The sequence below is a fragment of the Ruditapes philippinarum genome, unplaced genomic scaffold, assembly GCF_026571515.1.
Source record: "Ruditapes philippinarum isolate M1 unplaced genomic scaffold, ASM2657151v2 ctg4236_1_1_1_1, whole genome shotgun sequence".
Taxonomy (NCBI): Eukaryota; Metazoa; Mollusca; class Bivalvia; order Venerida; family Veneridae; genus Ruditapes; species Ruditapes philippinarum.
The window spans coordinates 42,206-65,212 of NW_026854867.1; the positions used below are offsets into that span (position 1 = coordinate 42,206).

The 23,007-nt window shown below is 32.7% G+C and overlaps 2 protein-coding genes across 3 annotated transcripts; one reads left to right on the plus strand and one right to left on the minus strand.

The window, feature by feature from the left end:
- Nucleotides 1-161: 161 nt before the first annotated feature.
- On the minus strand, nucleotides 162-8,418 carry LOC132741366 (ADP-ribose pyrophosphatase, mitochondrial-like). 2 transcript variants are annotated; one of them, XM_060729518.1, is made up of 8 exons: nucleotides 8,334-8,418; nucleotides 6,266-6,633; nucleotides 5,512-5,607; nucleotides 4,595-4,681; nucleotides 3,896-4,004; nucleotides 3,039-3,185; nucleotides 2,261-2,378; nucleotides 162-1,570 (listed from the first exon to the last, which is right to left on the minus strand). In XM_060729518.1, the coding sequence occupies exons 2-8, from the start codon at nucleotides 6,628-6,630 to the stop codon at nucleotides 1,443-1,445; spliced, it is 1,050 nt and encodes a 349-aa protein (XP_060585501.1). In that variant the 5' UTR covers nucleotides 6,631-6,633; nucleotides 8,334-8,418; the 3' UTR covers nucleotides 162-1,442. The 2 variants fall into 2 exon arrangements, with proteins under 2 accessions (XP_060585501.1, XP_060585502.1); XM_060729519.1 differs by having other exon boundaries at nucleotides 8,311-8,391.
- A 21-nt stretch (nucleotides 8,419-8,439) lies between these two features.
- Nucleotides 8,440-22,747, plus strand: LOC132741367 (uncharacterized). The gene is made up of 6 exons (XM_060729520.1): nucleotides 8,440-8,711; nucleotides 10,219-10,362; nucleotides 10,663-10,731; nucleotides 17,067-17,261; nucleotides 18,273-18,407; nucleotides 19,235-22,747. The coding sequence occupies exons 1-6, from the start codon at nucleotides 8,562-8,564 to the stop codon at nucleotides 19,421-19,423; spliced, it is 882 nt and encodes a 293-aa protein (XP_060585503.1). The 5' UTR covers nucleotides 8,440-8,561; the 3' UTR covers nucleotides 19,424-22,747.
- The last annotated feature ends 260 nt before the right edge of the window (nucleotides 22,748-23,007 follow it).

Sequence of the window (23,007 nt, forward strand, 5' to 3'; positions counted from 1 at the left end):
GACTTTAAATGTAAATGAAATAGTGATTGCTATATTGACATAGAGTTCTTTTGATATTTATAAAATAGTAGTAGTTTACTTAGTTTGTGTTTTTATTGCTTTATGGCAATATTCATAACAATTCATTACTTCCTAACAGGTGCCCGTGAAATTCGAATATATCCGGTCAAGTAGCTTTGCATGAACAATGTCTAAAATAATAATTTCTCTCCAACTTTATTCGCGAAATCATGCGGACTTATTCGCGCAAACAAATATTCGCGCTTCGTGGCCATCCGCGAATAAAGCGAATATTAATTGGTCGCGAATATTCGTTGGGTTACAGTATATTAATGGTGCTTTTACCAACATTGTACAACATACTGGTGTATTCACACTATTTAATGTACAAAAACCCCCAGATTATTGCAGATTGTGTAACCATGGATAAATAAATGAACTCAGCATTTCTTGATTACTTTTTTGCTAAAATGTTTTTTAAGCTGACAAGACTCAGCCAAACGAAAACACATGTACATGACAATTAAAAACGCTATACTGAGCTATACTGAAGTGTAAATGTTTCTGTCTTTTATCACTGGTAGAGTGGTAGTGTTGATATTAAAACTTCAAGTCAAGTGTGTAAATCTATAAATGTCTGACAGAAAAATATTAAAATTCCACCTATGTACAAATTATCTAGTACCAATGCACCAAAAAATGTACTTAAATGTATCAGACTTAGCAAACATACAACTTTTAAATGGTGATACAATGAAAATTTTACTAAAGGCCATAGCACTGTAATGTTGATATATATAAATAAATATATGATAAACTGTATCATTTATAGTGATTACTTCAATAGATTATCAGTCACTCAGACTCAGAGAGAAAAAAAACATTAATCATTACTCATGGACAGTACAATGTTGTATTAATAATGTTTTACTAAAAAATGATCATTATCAAACTTTCTTACAAAACCAGTTTTTAGTGCTTGCGTTTTTAGTTCAAAATTTGAAACTTTTATTCACCTAATCCTGTTATATTTCTATTCTAGCATAAAAAACAATAATGCCACATCACTTTATTTCAACCATTAAATCAATATCATTCTGGAAGTACAATGTATAAATTTTTGATTTTTTTACAGTCATGTGAAGTAAAACAGCTTTTGAGTAGGTTTGAAATCTAAACATGAATATATATGTATAATAAAACTCTATTTTCATAAAAAAATGTTCTATAATATATATAAAATAATAATAATCATAATAACAATTTTAATATCTATGTGCGAACTTGATTTGTTATTGCAGACTATGACAAGTTTCACAACAATATAACGATATGGAAAACTCTTAGAGTACTGCCACCAGATCAAAATAAACTGTAAGGTGGGGTCACATGGTCTGATTTCTAAAAATGGAATTCAATAAATGTAAAGCTTATATTTTTTGTTAAACCGGACTGCTATCCCAGTGGGCATTTCTTCGTTTGACCGTTTCTTTGATGAAATCTTTATGGCTTGCGTAAAGTTCTAGACCACTATCTATGTCCTTCCATTGAACTGCTTGGGCGTCATCACCTGTTAAAACAAGAGAAGACATAAAATTTAGTATGACCTTCACCAATATGACCTTCACCTTTGACCTTCAAAACATACACCAATATCTTGTTGATTGACAATGGCAATCATTCTTTTAAATTAAATGTTAAAAGTCTCATTATCAACAGATGAAGGAAAAGTATTTTTACAAACATTGAAAATTTGAATAGATTCAAATCAAGAGAAAAGGATTTGCAATATAAATTAAGAGCATAACACTATTTAAAATTAAAAATTGCTTTGCATACACAGATATCTTAATTTCTTAAACAGTTTAGGTTATAAACCCCTTGCAAAAATGATTTTTTTAAGATACAAAAATGCATAAATTAGTTGTTCACTTGCTTACAAAAACTTAACAAACATAATTATGATGCCTGAATGAGTGGAATAGCTCTCCTTTTTCTTTAAATAATCAAGCCAAAACACAGAGACTTTGTTTGGATTGACTCTTGACCTGCTGGATATTGAAGATAAAAGCCTTTGGTATTAGTATAGAGCCAGGCCAGCATGCACATCTGTGTAACCTTACCAAGCTCTCTACTGTTGGTAACCCACTTTTATATATATATTATGCTATTGAAAATCCTTTCAACTTTAAATGGACTGTTCCAAATTCAAAGCAGGGCAAATTTATTACGCGAAATCAGCAGTGTTAAGGTAAATTACCTGCATGTAACTGGAAAGCTCCCACCCCAGTGCCATCGTCATCATGGAAGTTAATGGCCTTCGTCTCCATCCATGAATTGTCAGTGTTACGAGGGTCGTCAACATATCCTCTATATATCTTAAAAGTATATTTAAATTCATACAACATGTGAATGAATCTTAACAATTGCCCCGCTAAATATCTTAACCTTTTACCCCATGAGCATATTGTGAACTGGAAATGTGTTATCATGCCACGGATACACTTCCACAAAAGTATGAGTGCTGAAACTGAAAATTCAAAATTTTTCCAACATTCTTGATAGATAACTTTGTCAAAAATCATTGAACCAAGACCAAGTGCCAGATCTGACAGCTGTTCTTGGTCTGCACTGGTTCCATGGGTAGCTTCAGTTACTGTCGGCAAGTGTCAAGGTTTAAACATGCAGTTCACAGTTTCTTGCATACATAAGAGGTTTAAATATTATATACCATATTTATTTATTGGAAAATGTACTAAATACTAACAATAAACACTGTATTTTTGTTAACTATGCAAATAAAAACAATTAATGCCGAACAAAAGACAAGAACATTAATATTTTCAAGTAAACACAATAAAGGATAGCGAAACTAATATTTACATTGGATTTTCCTTACATTGGATAGCCCTAACATCGACTTTCACCGGCAATAATGCAAGTAATGACAAAATCAAAGTCTGAAACTTCAGAATCAGTATACCAATTTCAATATCTAAAGCAACAGTAATAAACTAATAATATATACTAATATATACCACTTCTCCTTTATTAACAAATAAATCTGTGAGCATTCTCTTAATTTTTTGTTTTTCTTCATCTGTCTTTTCTAACGAGTTGAGAGCTTCCTCCCCAAACTCACGTATCAAGGTCGCCGTTCTATTCTCACCAGGATCAACCATTCCCTAAAACACATTCAATAAAAATAGAGCTGCCATCGATAGAAACAATATCAATGTATTGTTGATTTATTTCTGTCAATCAATAATTTGATACACATTCTAAAAAGTCTTTAATTCTGACTTATTAATTAGACGTCTAGAAATTATGAAAAATCAGCCAAAACATATACAGAAGCAGGCAGGTGTTCATGTCTAACACTACGCTGTTGTTACAGTTCGCCAAAGTCTGTCTACGAATGAAATTGCTCCATTTTTTTAAAATTTTGCCGAAGTATTTTCCATACAGTGCTGTAACTCAACTGTATGTATTAAATACATTAAATGAGACGATTTAATGAACCTCGCCTATTTACATAGTGCACACGGTTTTAATAGGCGGGCTAACTGTAAGTCGATTATAGGTTATATACAGAGTTTTAAGAAACTAATTTTCTCGCTTCACTTTGTTCGCTCGAAAATTAATTTCTTAAAACTCTGTAAATAACCTATAACCTATACTTACATAAAGGCAATATTTCATAGCCATGATGACAAATAATTACAGACAGGAAAAAATCATGCAATGGTCATTTATAAACAAGACACTGAACAGAATATTTCTTATTGTATAAGGGTTTCATTAATTTTATATAATGTGTAATATAGAGAAATGCTTTATGATTCTATAACTTTGGAAACAAAAGAAGTCATGTGACACAAAAAGAAAATGTTACCCCTGGTAAAGCCCATTCACCATTGTCCCTTCTCTGTACGGACACAAACTGAAGGACAGGTTTCCCGTCACCTCCGATCACAATTTCATTGTTCTCGTCCCTCTTCCATCTGTAATACAATAAAAACAATGTTTTGGCTAGCTGCAAAATAATTTGCTTCAGCTTCATTCTAGTGTAAGTAAACTTTGACCAAATTGTACGATGATGGTTGATTAATCCTAAAATTTGTTTTCATAATGATTAAAATTTATAATGAACTATTCAGAATTCAAAGGAAGTTCATTTAATAACTTTAAATTCTTTATCAAAAAATGGAACATTGCTAGTTCAAATTGAAAATTAACTAAAGAAACTCTTTGTTACAAAAGTTATTTTTGTAATTTAAGAAGCAATGAGGGTCTTATATGTTTTTTTCAAAATGTAATATAATGTTAAATAATATTTATAGATACAATGTAGGTAGTTAAGTAGTAACCATGCTGTGCACCACTAAAATTCTTTTTCTGTCATATTGTCATCAAAAGGCATGGATCCTGTTGAGGGGGGGGGGGGGGGAAAGCTTGATGCCTCATTCCCCTGCTCTTGATCCATGCATTAACAACCTTTCTGCAATGGACACTCAAGAATTTGATGTCTAAGACACTACGCAGCTAACCACATAGACTAATATTTCATGAAAGAAAAAAAGAAACCATTTACCTAGTTACAATGGGATCTGCAGCATGATTTGGTCCCCAACGTCCAAGACATCCACGCCCAGTAACTCCTGTGCGACCTCGAGGATTTCTACAAACATTCATACAGAGTGAAAAATAAAACTTGATTTGACATCAAAACATGACATTTTGAAATAAATCATAAATGAATACATGTATCTTGAAATAGCAAACTATTTTTGAGCAATACAGTCTTAGAATTTATGGTTGCTCTGAAATTCCTATTTAGAATGAAATTATATTGTTCAAAATTGTACAGAGAACAAACTGCAAAAGATGTAAGATTTTATCTTAAATTTAAAATAAGATTTCCCAACTTTCAAGCAACTTTTTCTTCATAATTTTTTTCTGATCTAACAACAAACATAAAGCTACAAAATGAATGATAAAAACCTGTTATGTTTTAAAAACAGAGATAACTTTAAAAACTCACACTATTGACTCATTCAATGTAGAATTGCCTTCCTATTTTTAAAATTTGCTATTTTTCCTTAGAGATAAAATTAATCAATTATTCACATTCCTGATATAACTGAATGAATTCCATCATTAAAGGGACTCCACTGAGGTTTTTGGCATGACAGGTTTAGAAATATTATTTGAGATAAATATTCTATTTGATGAAGGTTACACCAATAACTTGTTTGTAAAATTTCACATCATTTGCTCACTCTGTTTTTCAAGAGTACTTATTCTTACTGTGGAAAATAAATTGAAAAGCATTGCAACACTTTTCACTCAAATCGGGATACAAAAATAGCACAAAAATACAAATTTCAATTTATTTCTGCATATATTTCTTTTTCAAGTGCCCCAGCTAATCTGTGTCAGAAATTCCAATTTCATGTTTTTAGGCTTTTGGACCTCATTGGAGTTCCTTTAAAAGAAAACCTTCTTTACCTCGGATATCCATCAACAACCTCATAGCCCTTTCCCTCATAAGTTTTTCTGTTCACATTGCATGATGTATCCACTGTATTGAATGCCCGAATTTCACTATAAAATAAAGTTTACATATTTTATATATTATAATATTTACTTTTGAGGCTTGGATAATCCATAATATTAAGATTGAGGGGGCAGCAGTGTGCACTGAAGTGCAACATCATGGCGTTTTTTCTTGGGACAGAAGGGCTGACTGAAAAAAGCAGCAGGACAGTCACAGAGCACCATCTCATTCCTCATGACAATAATCACTACAATGCTTTTAAACTTAAGTTATGTCCTGTACTTCAACGGATTGTTCACGTTTATCACAATCATTATTTTGCTATAAAATCTGCAATGTGTTAATATCACTATTAGTGTTTGTATCTTATAACTAAAGAAATCAGTCGATCAATTCTTAACTTCTTGTACCATTTGGAACACTGGTTAGAAAACTTAAATATATTAAACTGATTAGTCACAAAAACAAAAATGAACAGCAATAACACTGATGCTAGCAAAAGTTTGACATTGCCACATTGCAACGCCATCCCATTTTCTCGATTCCCTAGTTCTTCATAAAACACTTCATATTTCAGTGATGTCGCTTCATTGAAAGAACTCAGCAGCGTTATTCATGTTTGATGTATGATGACAGTAACAATGCTTCATATATCATAAAACTTATTTTAACTTTAAGATCAACATTAATTAACTAAAAATATACCTTGGATCTGGAGGGTCTGCCCACACAGGCTGTGATAATACACTTTTACTTGTGAAGTTTACAGGTTCATAGTCTAGAAAATCAACACTCCATGGCACTTTATCATCGGGAACTGGACATCGAAAAACCTCTTTTTCTCGAGGATAAATCTTACATCTAGCTTTCATATGTAAACTCATTATGAATTGTTTTGTACTTAAGTTTCTAGCACATGAAATTTGCTGTTGTGGTTGGCTGAGATATGTTGGTGGCTGACTTGCTGTACGACCTTTTGTGTTCACTTTGGCACTTGACGTTATTGACGATCTTACAGCTGATTGTCTTATACAACCCTTGAAGACTATTTTTCCAACACGATGGCCCATTAACTGTAATTCAAATGACATAATATTAGATAAATGTTTAGTGTTAAGAGCAAAAACTAAGACAAACAAATTTAAAAATTCCGGCCACACACTCGGAAAAAACACAAATAGATCAGTGATGTTTTCCTACATTTTATAGCCAAATAAAGGCTGATACATCTAGTCCAAAATAGATATATTTCCCCATAGAAATGCTATATTTTCCCCTAAAAATGCCACTGTTAAAATTCTTCACCAGAATCATGTCTTAACAACAGCTGATCTATATCAGCTTGTTGCTAAATTTAAAAGACGGCAAAGTTGTACCTATAGATAGCCTCTGCTATGTACCATGCATGTTAAATTGAATTGAAATTTTTCACCAAATGTGTAGATAAATTCCATTCTCAATTTCTCAATTGTTTGAATTTGATTTCTGGTTCCCCCCCCCCCCCTTTTGAGATATATTGTGCTAAATTTACCCCTGACAGGAAGCTGCAGATTGTTTTGGAAATTGAAAAAAAAATCACTACACTTAGATGCTGGCACTTGACCAACGTTGGTTTCAAGGGACATTGCAGGAGACCAGTTCCCTGTTTAAAAACGGTTCTTTAAATTGCATCGACAAAAACCATCACACTAGATATCACATGTATCAGTTAAAACTTGTCTCCAAAACCATATTCACTTATGGGCAATAGTTAACACCACATACCGTAAATATTGGACATACTTAAAAATAATCAAGAAAAGAGTTGTTGTAATATGACAGCATGCACCTGGTGAGTTCATGGATATTGTGCGGGATATTGTGAAGCGGTATTCAATCTTCAACACTTTATGTGCTGGAATCAATGATCCCAAAGGACCAGAAAAAATATAACAGCACTGTTCAACAGCTTTTCAAAGTGAAGTTTGTTTGTTTGTTTGTTTTGGGTTTTACGTCACATCGACACAGTATAGGTCATATCGCGACGTTGCAGCTTTAGTGGTGGAGGAAGACGTCAGGTGCCCTTCCGTGCATTATTTCAGGCATGAACGGATACCTGAGTAGAACCACCGACGTTCCGTAAGCTAGCTGGATAGCTTCCTCACATGAAAGAATCCAAAGTCCCTGTCGGGATTCGAACCCACAGTGGTGAGGGACAAGTGGTTTGAAGTCAACGGCCTTAACCACTTGGCCACGGACGCCCCTCAAAGTGAAGTAGGAGGCAATATGTTATAGCTGCCACATGGCACAACCACTGTACATTATATTCATGTGGTGTCAAGTATAAGAAATTTGAAAAAGTGGTTATAGCTCAGAAGTAATGAAAACAACAAAATTACATGAAAATTGCAGACTTGGTTTGATTTTAAGTCTGTTCATGAATTTGCTTATCAGGAAATTATGACTGATAAGTTCAAACAATAACAAAATGAATGCATAACATGTATAATAATAACTGACATTTTGCTAATTCTAAATAGATCAAAGTAATTATTTTTCATATAAATGACAGCAGATCAGGAAATTGTGCAATGTTGATTATACATGTATGTCAATAAAACATGAATGCATGTGTTTCAACTGGTTTCGATTTTCATTTGAAAACAGTATCAGTATATGAACCTTAAATTATATGACCCTTAATTTAAGCCTAAAAATGGGGCTTAAACGGAATTTAACTTAGCAAAAATAAAACGTGTATATACACATACCTGGAATGTTTACTGTTATTTACCTGTCAAGTACAGGGGAGTGTACTATTTTGTAAAATCGAGTAGCTTCCCCTTTACAAATAGATGCGTCCAAAAGACGGCGCTTTACGTGACTGGTTTACAACTTGTAACTTAAAACCGTTATTTACTAAAATCAAATAATAATTTTTGATGCCAGTCTGTCCGCCAATTTCAACAACAATAATATCGTATTTTTGATATTTTTACCTTTCGTTAAAGATTCTAAAGATATGGCGAATGCATACGACTTCATTCGTGCTGCGGCATTGGTGATAGGTTTAGGGTATTCCGCTCAACAAGATAGAAAATCATGGATTTGGGGAGATTCCGTGCTATGGGGTGCCTATGCGTTGGGTCTTTTCTTTTTTCCAGGAATGTTGGTTAGTAAAGTCCAATTCATTTTTTATCTGGAAATGATGTCTATTTTAATCAAAATGTAAACAGTAAAGAAGAATATCTCCATTCTGAACTGATTAGAAGAACTCCACAGAAGCTGCTGGGGTTATTCAGGTGGGAACAAGACACCACTGGCATTTCTCTTCACCCAAATCAGTGAGGAAACAAGACATTACACCCCCAGACACTTCAACCCCTCCTCAAGATATAACACCCCCCATTTTCCCAAAATCAGTAATACATTCCCCCAGCTCATCCAGTATTTTTAATAAGTATATAATTCAATAATGACAAGGTGGACAAAAGCCCCCCCCCCCAATGAAATTTACACATATGACAAAAGTCCCCATAAAAAATACAGGTAGAACAAAAAGCCTTGTTTGATGAAGGGGGGGGGGGCTTTTGTCCTACCTGTATTTTTGATGGGTGGGGGGCTTTTGTCCTATGTGTAAATTTCATGGGGGGGGGGGGGCTTTTGTCCACCTTGTAATTTTTAGATGGGGGGCTTTTTGGGGGGGGGCTTTTGTCTTACACTCTATCAAGGTACATGTCAAAGTAAAAGGGATTGAAGTGTTATTGAAAAACAAAACAAACAAAAAACAATTTAACCCTTAAAATGATCGATAAAAAATTTAATTTCATTGAAATTTCAAAATTATAATAACATTACAGAGAGATAAAAATCATTACATTAATGATCATATTTATTAGCTTTTTCAATAATATCATTGTCACTTTTAATTGTGTACTTATTTTGGAAAACAAAAAATATTTCTATTTTGTTAGGTTTAAAATTTATAATACATAAATGTATTAATCAAAAATATGCTAAAAGCCTAAAACAATAAATATTTTTGATCACCATCATACATCTCACATGATTCACCTTCATTTATGTGAAACAAAGAATAAAAAAATAGAGGGTGAAGAGTCTCAATCATATTTCACAAAAGAGGGGGTTTAATGATAATGACAGCAGATTAGGAAACTGCAATGTTGATTATGTTCATCAAATAAAACATGTTTTTCAACATGTTTCAATTTTCATTTGAAAACAGTATTTACACTTAAAATGGACAAGTATGAAAAAGTTGATCAGAATCGAATTGAAATACACAGATTTTACGCAGTAAATATTCAAGGAAAACAGAGTGAGGGATTAAATCTAAAGATTTTCAAACAAGTTAAAAATCTTAAATCATGGTTTTGCCAACCTTATTCTTAAGTTATGGTCAAGATCATTCATCATCATATGTATGGAAAGTTTCCAAATATGTACTGTCTGAATAGCAAATATTCAGACCATGATCAATTGGCACAAATATGCCGTCTTAATCGCTGATACATGCCGCCTGGACTCAGCACTTGTCACCTGGGTAGATTCTAGCAAGCTACAGGTTAAAAGCTAATTCATACTTTGTTTAATTTATTGTGATAAATTTATCTGTACTCAGTCTATATGTTAATTTTAACGTAATATTTTATTTTTAGTTTCCAGGAAGTGAAAATGCAATGATGTGTTACATTACCCGGGTATTTGCTTCAGTCCTCATAGGAGTGGGAGCACTTTGGTACTTGACAAGAAAGACAAGAGATGAAAATGTGATCGGGGTCAATCTTTGGTCAAGACTTATTGTAAGCCGTTACTTGAAATTTCAGAATTACATTTATGTTTACAAATAGGTCTCTTGTCTACAAAACCATATCTATTCTTTATTTATTTCTGTGCGTTTCTTATTAATCTATCAATTTGTAAAATTCTTTTAAAATAATAAGAAATGCTTACTTTTGACAAAAAATTTAAGATAATGAAAGAAACAAATTATTTGTTAGCAGTTTAAGATTTATTGACAGTTTTAGATTTCCAGTTTAATAATGTGTTTTAAAAGGAAAACTAAATTTACAAATTTTCATGTATAATTATAATTCTTTCAGAGTAGTTTGCTGCTATTGACATTTTTGATATACACATACTTCCAGCAAGACAGCAAACTTACGGAGAAGGTAAACGTTTAAAACATAATTATTATATATGCACTAAAATGATTATGGATTTAACTGTGATAGATAAAAGACATATAATAAAGTATATATGTGGGGGATTTAAAAAAATGTGGGGGACATACATTTACCTTACAATAAGACAACCGAAAAAAATTCATTTATTTTACGTTCAGGCATTTTTGACAGCTATCATCCGCTCAAAAACAGAAGTAATAAATAAAATATTGCCGACACGAGAGATGACTAAGTCGACTGCTACACGCGATTTAGTACATATTTTAGTCATAACCACAAGTGAAAACAAACATGGCTGAAGCGTTCAAGATACAATGAAGATAGACTGAATTAAGTTAAGAAGATAGTCAGATGCGCGACTTGGTGCGCACTGACTTCATTAGAATGCGCGATATGCATAAAAAATGCGCAACTCGCGCAATCGTGCGGCCTAGATGCAACACTGGGTTGATATCATATTTGGTTTTATGATATAACAGATGATTGCTTTGAATTAAAGTGACATTATGCTCATATTTTTAGTGGTGCAACGATATACCGGTATACCGGTATATTGCAATACAGTCTCGGGTCGATACGTACCGCGGTGCAGCTGCCCTGTATTGCGGTTTTTTCTTTAATATTTATGCCGAAATAACATGAATGTAGAAACTTCAATTTTGAATCAGTAAGCAACGATTTACGACATCAAAAACAAAACATCAATGAAACATGAAAAGATTGCCGACACTAGTCGATCCCTGTGATGTATAAAGAAACGCCGCCGCGAACTTTTCCTGACGAAGCTCTTTGATCTTACCGCGCGAGTAGCAGAATCGTGTGACGTCATTTTCAGAGTGCGGCTTTGATCACGTTTTATTAAATTACACACAGTTTACAGTTACGCAATTTGAGTTAGGACTGATTAAAATTGTTGATTAACTGAAATAAAAAAAATGGAAAAAGAAGATTTTGAACTAATTGAAAATGAGAAAGCTAAAAGTAAAATATTGGTGGAATTCAACTTAAAAAAAAGAAAATCTACAGGAAAAATTGAGGACGGCATAGCCGTTTGTAAAAAATGTAAGATGGATATTCGCTACAGCGGAGGGACCACAAATCTAAATACACATTTGACTCGACACCAAAAAATCAATCTGCAACAAGGTGCATGCAAGTCTGGTACTAGTTTGATCGCGGCAACAGCGTCAACCGTAAAGCAGCCGACAATTATGAGTTTCTTTTGGGCAGACTTTCAAATACAAGCCTACAAGTCAGCTGTATAAGGACATAACGCAAGCCGTCGGAAAATTCATTGTTAATGATCTTCGACCGTTTAGTGTTGTCTCAAATGATGTATTTAAGGATATGATTCGTGTTTTAGACCCTAGATACGACCTACCGTCACGTACGTACTTTTCTGAAACTGTTATACCGAACATGTACAATGAACGCGTGGGGTATGTTGATATTTCTTAAGAAAAACATTTAAAAAGCCTCAAGGACACAGGGTACTTATTCATTCTATAGATACATGTATGTGTTCTAAAAGAATAATAAGAAGAGTTGAAATATAGCTTACGTTTTACTGTTTTCTTTAATTATTTTAGTATACACTGTACCACAATACGTATCGCAATACAGGCTGTCTATATCGCAATATATCGCAATACGGGTTTGGCTGTATCGTTGCACCCCTACATATTTTCATTGTCAAGTCGAGCTAAATTGAATGTATATTTATAAGATTGAGTGTTATAATGTTACTTGACCCATCATTTGATTTGAAAAAATATCTCAGTTGAAATATAAGTCTGCCTGAAATATAAAAAGGCTGCCCCACTCTTTTTATAAATTGAATATTTACAGATAAATTCGACATGGTTATTAATAGAAAATTCCTTTGGTCTCGTGAGTTATTTATTGTTCATGCGATGTAAATTATAAAATTGAAAGGAATTTAATGTGACAAATTTGCCAAAATGTAAACTTATTTTGACTTTAACCTGTTCACTCAGGATACACTCATATTTGGGAATAATGTTACTTCAATGGATATTTTGTCACGAATATTGTAAACAACTATGTATATTTAATACTATTAACAAAAATAAATTGGTCAAGCAGGCTGCACGCACACAACCAATTGTTTTTAGCTCACCTGTCACAAAGTGACAGGGTGAGCTTTTGTGATCGCTTTTCGTACGGCGTCCGTCCGTCGTCCGTCCGTCCGTAAACTTTTGCTTTAAATGACATCTCCTCATAAACCACTGAGCCAATTTCATCCAAACTTCACAGGAATGTTCCTTTGGTGGTCACCTTTAAAAATTGTTCAAAGAATTTAATTCCATGCAGAACTCTGGTTGCCATGGCAACCGAAAGAAAAATCTTTAAATATCTTCTTTTAAACAACCCTAAGAGCTAGAGCTTAGATATTTGGCATGAAACATCTTCTAGTGAGTGTCTACCAAGTTTGTTCAAATAAAAGCCCTGGGGTCAAATTGGCCCCGCCCCAGGGGGTCATTGATTTTCCCTATATGCATATAGTAAAAACTTAAAAAATCTTCTTTTAAAGAACCGTAAGAGCTAGAGCTTAGATATTTGGCATGAAACATCTTCTAGAGAATGTCTACCAAGTTTGTTCAAATAAAAGCCCTGGGGTCAAAATTGGCCCCGCCCCAGGGGGTCATTGATTTTCCCTATATGCATATAGTAAAAACTTAAAAAAATCTTCTTTTAAAGAACCGTAAGAGCTAGAGATTAGATATTAAGCATGAAACATCTTCTAGTGAATGTCTACCAAGTTTGGTCAAATAAAAGCCCTGGGGTCAAAATTGGCCCCGCCCCAGGGTGTCATTGATTTTCCCTATATGCATATAGTAAAAACTTAAAAAAATCTTCTTTTAAAGAACCCAAAGAGCTAGAGCTAAGATATTAAGCATGAAACATCTTCTAGTGAGTGTCTACCAAGTTTGGTCAAATTAAAGCCCTGGGGTCAAAATTGGCCCCGCCCCGGGGGGTCATTGATTTTCCCTATATGCATATAGTAAAAACTTAAAAAAATCTTCTTTTAAAGAACCATAAGAGCTAGAGCTTAGATATTTGGCATGAAACATCTTCTAGTGAATGTCTACCAAGTTTGTTCAAATAAAAGCCCTGGGGTCAAAATTGACCCCGCCCCAGGGGGTCATAGATTTTCCCTATATGCATATAGTAAAAACTTAAAAAATCTTCTTTTAAGGAACCCAAAGAGCTAGAGCTAAGATATTTAGCATGAAACATCTTCTAATGAGTGTCTACCAAGTTTGTTCAAATAAAAGCCCTGGGGTCAAAATTGGCCCCGCCCCAGGGGGTCATTGATTTTCCCTATATGCATATAGTAAAAACTTAAAAAATCTTCTTTTTAAGAACTCAAAGAGCTAGAGCTAAGATATTTAGCATGACACATGTTCTAATGGGTGTCTACCAAGTATGTACAAATAAAAGCCCTGGGGTCAAAACTGGCCCCGCCCCGGGGGGTCATTGATTTTCCTTATATGTGTATAGCAAAAACTTAAAAATCTTCTTTGAAAAAACCCATAAAGCTAGAGTTTATATATTCAGGCTGTCCAGCGTCCCTAAAATTCCTAAAAAATCCTAATTTTTTTTCATTTTGGGCAAAAATTTCCAAAAAAAATAAAAAATTTCCCAAAGGGGAATCTAAAAATCCCTTTTTTTTCCCCTGAAATTCCAAATTTTTTTATTGGTTTTAAAAATTTTCCCAAAAAAACCATTTTTTAAAACAATTTAAAATTTTAAGACAGTCAGGGTGCGATTTTATGTCTCACTCTGTAATATAGGCCCCCCATTTCCCGAAATTCCCCAAATAGAAGGGAACCCGTTTAATTTAAAATTTCCCGCTTGCAGGATAAAACTTTTTATAACCTGGGTGAAATAAAACGTCCAAGGGGCCTTATCGATACAACCCTTTCCCGAAACAATATGGCCATTTTCCAGTGGGGGAATGTGGGTTAATTTAACCCCGACATTAGATTTAAAGGGCTAAGGGAAAGAAAATAAAAAGTTTTTTCTGTGAAATATGTTTTATATAGATTTAACAACTGATTACAAATATAATAACAAAGCCATTAATTGTCATAGTGTTACATTAAGTTTTACAGTTTTAAAATACATGCATGATTTAATACAGAAAGTTGTAGGTATTTTACAGTTTAGAATAAGTAAACAAAGATGCAGTTAAGGAAACTGATATAACAAACTGTTAATTGCATTAAGTGACATGTTGTATTAACTTCAACTGCCATACTTGATTAATTGCCAGATGTTATCAGAAAAACAATTAGAAACTGTTAGTTTTAAATGGAACAATGAAAATTATCCAACTTTGACTGTATCAAATAGTCACTTGTTTAAAACAGAGATAAAACAATTTCAAGCAAGTTAAATTTTTCATTGGCTACAGAGTTTTACCATTTACCTCAGCCTTAGGTGTATTTAAAGCAACTATTTAAATGATGCACCACTAAATTTCATTAAACTTTATGTAAGGGTCCTTTTAATATAATCTTAACTTGTAATAAAGTTATTTTCAAGTGATGACTGTAGAACAGATCTTTTGTAAGTGATACCAGCTGGCAGATCTAGACAAGTTTTCATATTTGGAAATATTATAAGTGGGTAAGGTAAGCTGGCTGTAATGATTGGATGCTTTTACCATTTTGTACCCCAATGAGCATACTATGAAAGCCATCAGCTGGCCTTTTGTACACATTAACATTAATTAGTCATACCAATGCAATGTACTACTGTACAATTATGTGTAAATTTATTAAAATCTGGAATTTTTTTTTTTTAAAAATCGTTAAATAGACTGACACTGTTGTGAAATTTTCTACAATTTAAGGAGCCCGGATTTATCTTGAACAAATTCCTTAAGTGGTGAAATACCCTGCGTTTGAATTTAGGTTTTTTAATTTATTCCTGGGAATGACCTTGAAAGGTCTAAACCATTTTAATTGTTTTTTTAAGAAAGACAAGACTTTGTTGAAAATGTCCAAACCCTTAAAAAGAATAAATGTTGAAAATTGAATTTAAGCTAAAAATAAATTTAAAGCAAATTTCCCCTCCATTTAACAATTGGCTAAATAACAGCCTTTAACTTATTGGGAATATGGGTTTTTTCCAGGACTACTTGTAACTTTGAAAATGTTTTCATTCTACTTTATGTTTTATTTGTTTTCAAACTCGATTCAGAGAAGGCATAAAATGCAAGTTGACCATGAATCCATTTATTCACGGTGACTAAAAAAACACTGGTAACCCTTTGCTATAATGAACTAAAGCATTTTATTTGTGAGTTACCTTTTTTGTCAAAAATGCAAATGTTGAGCCCATATCATGATCTTTTAGGCCCTAATTTAGTTATAAAAATTCCCAAATTTAGCCCTAAAAATTTCTTTAACTTCCCCTAAAATTCCTTATTTTAGCCCTAAAATTTCTGAAAAATTGCCCTAAAATTTGCCCTAATTTTTTGTCAGAAGGTGCTGGACAGCCTGTATATTAAGCATGAAACATCTTTATGTAAATATCTACAAAATTTGTTCAAATAAAAGCCCGGGGGTCAAAACTGGCCCTGCCCCAGGGGTGTCATTGTTTTTAACTATATGTGTATAGTAAAAACTTAAAAAATCTTCTTTAAAAAACCCAATGAGCTAGAACTTAGATGTTTAGCATGAAACATCTTCTTATGGGTGTCTACCAAGTCTGTTCAAATAAACAAATAAAAGCCCTTGGGTAAAAATTGGCCCGGGGGTGGGGGGGCCTATATACAGGTGAGCGACCTCAGGGCCATCATGGCCCTCTTGTTGTTAACATATTATTATTCATTAAACTATTTAATGATCAACATTATTTTTCAACCAGAAAAAAGCATTTCTCTAAACTGATTATAGTTAGACTGGTTAGACAACTGATAAATTAAATTTTATTTAGTTAGTACACATTAACCAAAGTTAGACTAAGCAGAAAAAAAATACGGCAATGTGATTGGACAAAAAATAATTTTGAATTTTGAGATGTCCCCTCGTTTACATGGTAACAGAAAATTTAAGTCTGAGCATGTTGTTGCAAGGGCAATGGTTCAGTCAACATTTGTGCCAAGTTTGATTAGTATTGAAGCAATTTTTATAGTATTATAGCAATTTGAACTTGTAACGGGAGACTTTTCAATGAAAACAGCCATTGTTCACATAATGCTCATGAAGTAATGGGTTAAATTGCCATTGGGATGTCTTTAATCACGATAAGACAAGTATGACACAATTTGTTGATTATTACTTCAGACTATGTATTTTGACATGTTGGCATACGGGATGTTGCTAATGACAACAGTGTACCAGTTCTGGCGTGGAGAGTATCGCGTTGGAGGTAGAGAACAAAAAGGCAATCTCAGCATGCTGTTCAGAATGATGTTCCTCTTAATGTTTATGGCAGGACTGTGTGACATGACCTTCCCATCCTGGGTCATTCCGTTCAAGGTAAACCTCACTGGCTCTCCTGTAAATTTCAGTAGATACTATAATCCATAAACTGATCAATTTATTTTTACTTGATTATTGATATATATTTTGCATTTGTCATTGAGGATCTTGCATGAATTCGTAATTACTTCTCATCTTAATGTAATCATTCAATGTAAATGTGGATAAGTCTTAAAAAAAATTCAGTGTTAATAGATTTTGCAGCGAAGGCTTTGTGTACAAATTTGTCACTGTTTAGCTATTGTCGAGCAACTGATGATGAGACAAATTATAATTAATACATGTTTATTTTCCATACCAACTGAATGATATAATAACATGTTTGGCTTCCGTGGCCAAGTGCTTTAGCAGGGTTCGTACAGTCTTAAAAAGTGCTTCAATTTGAGTCTCTTTCTTAAAAAGTGCTTTAAAATGTAAAAAAAGGCTTAAAAGTCCTTGAATTTGATTACTCTCTTGAAAAGTGCTTAAAAAGTGCTTAAATTTGCTAAAAATGTGCTTGAAAAAGTTTGAATCACAGAATGACATAGTTTTGATAAAAATCAATGTTTAACAAAATAAAAAAAAAAGATCCAATTTAGTATCAAAAATCAATGAAATGTTTACTCAAGGTAACAGTAAGTGGACAAATTGCAGTTGTTTTTGAACTAATCTGTAAACTTGATGCACCCTTAGTTGTTCTTCTATAATGTTAGAAAATGTGTATTTAACAAAAATAGTGAACAAACTATCCATCATAGGTTGAAGATTGTGTCGGTATATGTGCAACAAATGTGCTTGAAAAATGGGAAAACATGCTTAAATAGTGCTTAAAAAGTCCTTGAATTTTGGCATTGGATGTCTGTACGAACCCTGTTTAGGTCATTTACTTCAAACCACCTCCCCCTCACTGCTGTGGGTACCAATCCAATCAGGGACTTGAACTCTTTCTTTGTAATGATAATTCATGGTACTGAGCCTTAAAAGTTGTAATGAATTATAATTCACATGTATTTATTTCCAACATTACAGAAATTGGCTCCCATGGAGTCACTTGCAGTAAGGTGTACAGGTGCTCTGATATTTGGATGCTCGTTCTTAGCTTTATATGCACCCAGCTTCAGATATGATGATGACAAAAGCTCCCTCCTTCTATCAACTCTTGTTGTAAGTATTTCCACAGGGTTTATATTTGTAGATCACCATGATCCATAACTCTAGTATGGATCTTTCCTGAATTATTCCCCTTTGTTGCACCTAGAAATGTCTTACTTAGCTCTTGTTTGACAATCAAGCACTGAAAATAATGGAGTGTGCGGTACTGGTGGAAAACTTGTTTTTTTATGGTTATTAGTGATTACTGTCAGTGCTTTATTGTATTATTTTGTGAATGCCATGTAATTTAAACTCTTGCAAAATTTGTTGCATAGAAGTAAGAAATATTGATGTTTTAACTTGGAGATATTATGTTTTACTGTAAAAAAATATAAGTTATTAAGGAATTTGTTAATAAGGAAACTGTCCCTGAAGTTTTAATGTGTTGCTAACACCAACAAAGTTAATTGTCTTAAAGATACTTGAATTTTAAATCTGATTTTTTTCATGAACTACTATTAAAATAATAATTTTTTTTAATTGTAGAAAATGCCTTAAAATGTTGACATTAATGAACCAGTCTGTGGTCGAGTGGTTAAGGTCGTTTACTTCAAACCACTTGCTCCTCACTGCTACGGGTTGGAATCCTGACAGGGACTTTAGATTCTTTCATGTGAGGAAGCTATCCAGCTAGCTTACGGAATGTCTGTGGTTCTACTCAGGTGCCTGTTCATGCCTGAAATAATGCACAGAAAGGCACCTGAGGTCTTCCTTAAGCTGGTACGTCGTCATTTGACCTATACTGACATAAAACCCAATCAAAAGAACAAACAAACCAGTTCTGTATAAAGACTAAAAATTGCTTAGTATTACGAATTGTTATATTTTTGTATTTTCAGACTATGGTGTTTTACTTTATCAGTTTAAACGTGGCCTACTTTAAGGACGATCTATTCAGTCATCAGGAAACACTAATCATGCATGCAGGTATGCTACCGCTGGTTATCCTGATGCTCGGCTTGTATATTCTCTGGGGGAGAGACGCCGGGACACAGTCGGAATATAATCTCAGATCTAAATCTAATTGAAATGTGTATTTTGAAACTGTCTTGTTTTAATTCCTGAGTGCTCTTATAATGTCAAAAAAATTTTACTTGATATTTGTGCGGTCATATATTTTCTGTCTATTTTTTTTATTCCAATTGAACTGCTGAATGATATTTGTTTAAATTTCCATCATATGAGCTTGAGGGTTAAAAAATTATGCAAGTCACCATTGCCTCTTGTAGATTTAGGGTCTGGGAGGAATATCATTATCCAACCTTCTTAAACAGTCTTCCTTTTTCGTTGAATTGTGTAATTGTTACAAATTATTGCATTATAATATTTAATAGCAATCAGTTATATGATACTATGTACATTTAATTGTTAACAATTTTCTGTTTCAATGGTGATTCTTGCATTCATAACTTTTAAGTAACTTTTTAGGGGCGACTTCAAAAATTTCTTTTTAATATAATCTTGGAGAAAGTTAATCTCATTTGTAAAAAAATTTTATCAGTAGTTCCAAAGTTACCATAGAGATAGTTGGAAATATAATTTTGATATTTCTGTTACTGATAGTCCAACAAAATTACATGAACAACCAGCAAGTATCAAATTTTGAGGGCTTGGTGCAAAACTATTGTAACTACCTTGATTTATGTAAGCATTTACAATAGTTTTGCACCAAACCCTCACAATGTTTATTAATTCTGCTAGCAGGAATGATATCATACTATGTAACCAGTATAATAAACCAGGCTTTCCTGATTGTGGATTTAACTCAATTAGTCACTACAGTGTTGGAGCAGTACCTCCAGACTCTTGCAGAAATCATGATCATAAAATAGAAAAATATTACTTTTTACACAGATTTTTACAATTTTCATTCATCATCATATATAATTCGATGTGAACAGATGCATTGGGAGTCTTAAGTGCATTTCAGTGGATGAAAAGGCAAGATTTTAGCATTTAATTGTTTAAGCTCCTTGTCCAGTAATACAACATTTAGAGTGGTGCTCTAACACATTTTAGTTTCACACAATAATTGTGAAGTCTTACAAGGCTTAATATTGCAAGCTGCTCAATTTCAATATTGAATTTAACTGGTTATATAAGTGTATCAGTACTCTGGGTATTCTGGAGAAATAAGTCAAAAGAGGAAGATAATATAAAAGCTCTAGGTAAAAAGGCAGCAAGATTTTGAAAATTCAGGTAATTCATCAATCACTTGTAGTTAGATAATATATTTTGTTTGAATGACCATGAAAAAGTGGACAATATAAAAATGATGGTTTATTTGCTTGTATTGATGTATCACATGTATAATTTGAAGTATTTAAGAGAATTTTAAACTGCTGTACAAAAATCTTGAACTGCCTTTTCACAATGTTCAGGAGTTTTTTTTTGTACATTTTCTTGAGTGTACAAAGCTATTATCTCGTGAAATATTCCTAAAAAAGTTATAAACAGTAAAGTTAAGATGTTTTCAAGAAGAAGAAAAAATTAACAACTGACTATATATAGTTTTATACACTTTAATATTTTAGTGGCTTTATTTATGTTATAAAAGTACACATGTATATTTTCAATATGTCAATGTCTTGCATAAGTACATGTAGGCCTTCAGGCAGAGTTGATAGATAGTTTCTGAATGGAGCTTTTAGTAATTTTGGTTAAAGCAGCATGCCTCTAGATTTATGCAAATTTTCGTGAAAAATTTAAAAATGTATTTTAAATATTGTGAAGTGAACAAAGAAAATAATTTACACATTGCAAACAGCTATTGCAGTTGACGTAATTTTACCAAAAAGAGGTCAAAATAAGCAAAAATAACCCTTACTTCGTTAGTGACACAATATATGGTGAGAAATCTACAATTTCAGTCCATAATTGCACAAAATAAAGTTTTTACATGTACTTGGATCATAAATCTTTTTATTTTTCTTAAAATCATTTTTGTCATTTTTTATTTTCTTGAAATAATTTGGCTAACCTGAAGGCATGCAGCTTTAAAGACATTCTCATCTGTACATACATGTAGCCACCAATGTATAATAGTAACCTATAGTACTCTTACTCGTAATGATAAACAACACACACATGTATGTTATATCAATCTGACTAAAGTTCAGATCTACTTTAATATTTCTTGCATGAAGATATGATTGCCACCATATTTGTTTCACCTTCATCATGATTTGGATTTCACGAGAAAGCTTTTTTTAGCCATTTAATCAAACCATACTTAAAAGATAGGCATTAGATGAAGTATCAAAATATTGTTGTCCATGGAAGTAAACCAAATTGTTGATTTTTGTTAGAAAAATTTTTTTGAAAATGATAGACTCAATTTTCAATAGGCTAGATTGTTTTGCCGGCTATATGGACAACACCATGTTTGTTCTCAAAATCGTGAAAATTAACTACTCAGTATTGGTTTTCCAGTGATTAAAATTAGAAACGGCATTGCTTTCAAAGTTGTGAAATATCGCTGATGATAGGCTGTTGGAAAGGTCACAAGGTGACAATTTTTTTGGTGGTTGTCAGATCCTAATGCATGACTTTAATCAGATTATATGTTATATATACAGTTCATATGTGTGTTATTTATATGTGTTCAGTTATGGTGAAAATCAAAGATTATATTCAGGTATATTTTGAGACATTTTTATAACTAATACAAAGGCAGCAATAAATTACGCAATTTTCTTCATTTTTTAAAGTTTAAATCACATGTTATTACATACTTTAACAATTGTAGATTGTAGTTGGCACCATGTATGTTTTGTGAATGTATTGTAACCATTGTTTGATACATGTACATGTTTTGTGTACTTTATTTATCATGATTATAAACTAAGAGAATATAAGATAGTTTACCCAACTACATGGGTCAAACACTTGTTTAGCCATATTTTTATCCAATGACAAAATAGATATAAATAGGCACCTTGTTATTTTGAAAGAGCCATATGGAATTTAAATGACCTCTTTATTTTTGGTAATATATAAGCTACTAAAATTTCAAAAAAGACAAAAAAAGGTACAACATTTGATGAAAACAAAGTAACATGTTTCTCTGAGTTTCTGTGTGTATTATGTCTGATACATGTATATTTAGAGCTTTTTGGGGGCAATGTTCTGTTTTAGAAAGAGATAAACTATAGTGTGAGATAGAGGCAAAATGGTTGTATCTCTGTTTGTATGTCTTACGAGTTACAACGATTTTACACTAACCCTTCTGTATGAGGAATTAAACCATTTTCTTTTTTTTAATAAACAGTACTATTGTATAAAGTCTTATCCTCTATGTACTCCCATTATTGACGTTCGTGTAATAATAAAAAATTGTAATTTTTGTAGAATATGGTTTCTTCTTTTTTCACCCTCATTTGTATATAATCTTATGTACGAAATGCTTACTGTACAAGTACATATTTTTAGTGACAGTCAATGTCTTATATTTTGACATATTAATGTTGTGTATAATATAATGGCGCAGGAGTGTTATAAAGCTATTTAAAACAGTGATAGTACACTAGTGTAATAAATCTTTGCAGTGAGTCATTTGAATTATATACAAAAATATAATTAAAGCGTGCTAATGTTAGCGTTACACTAAACT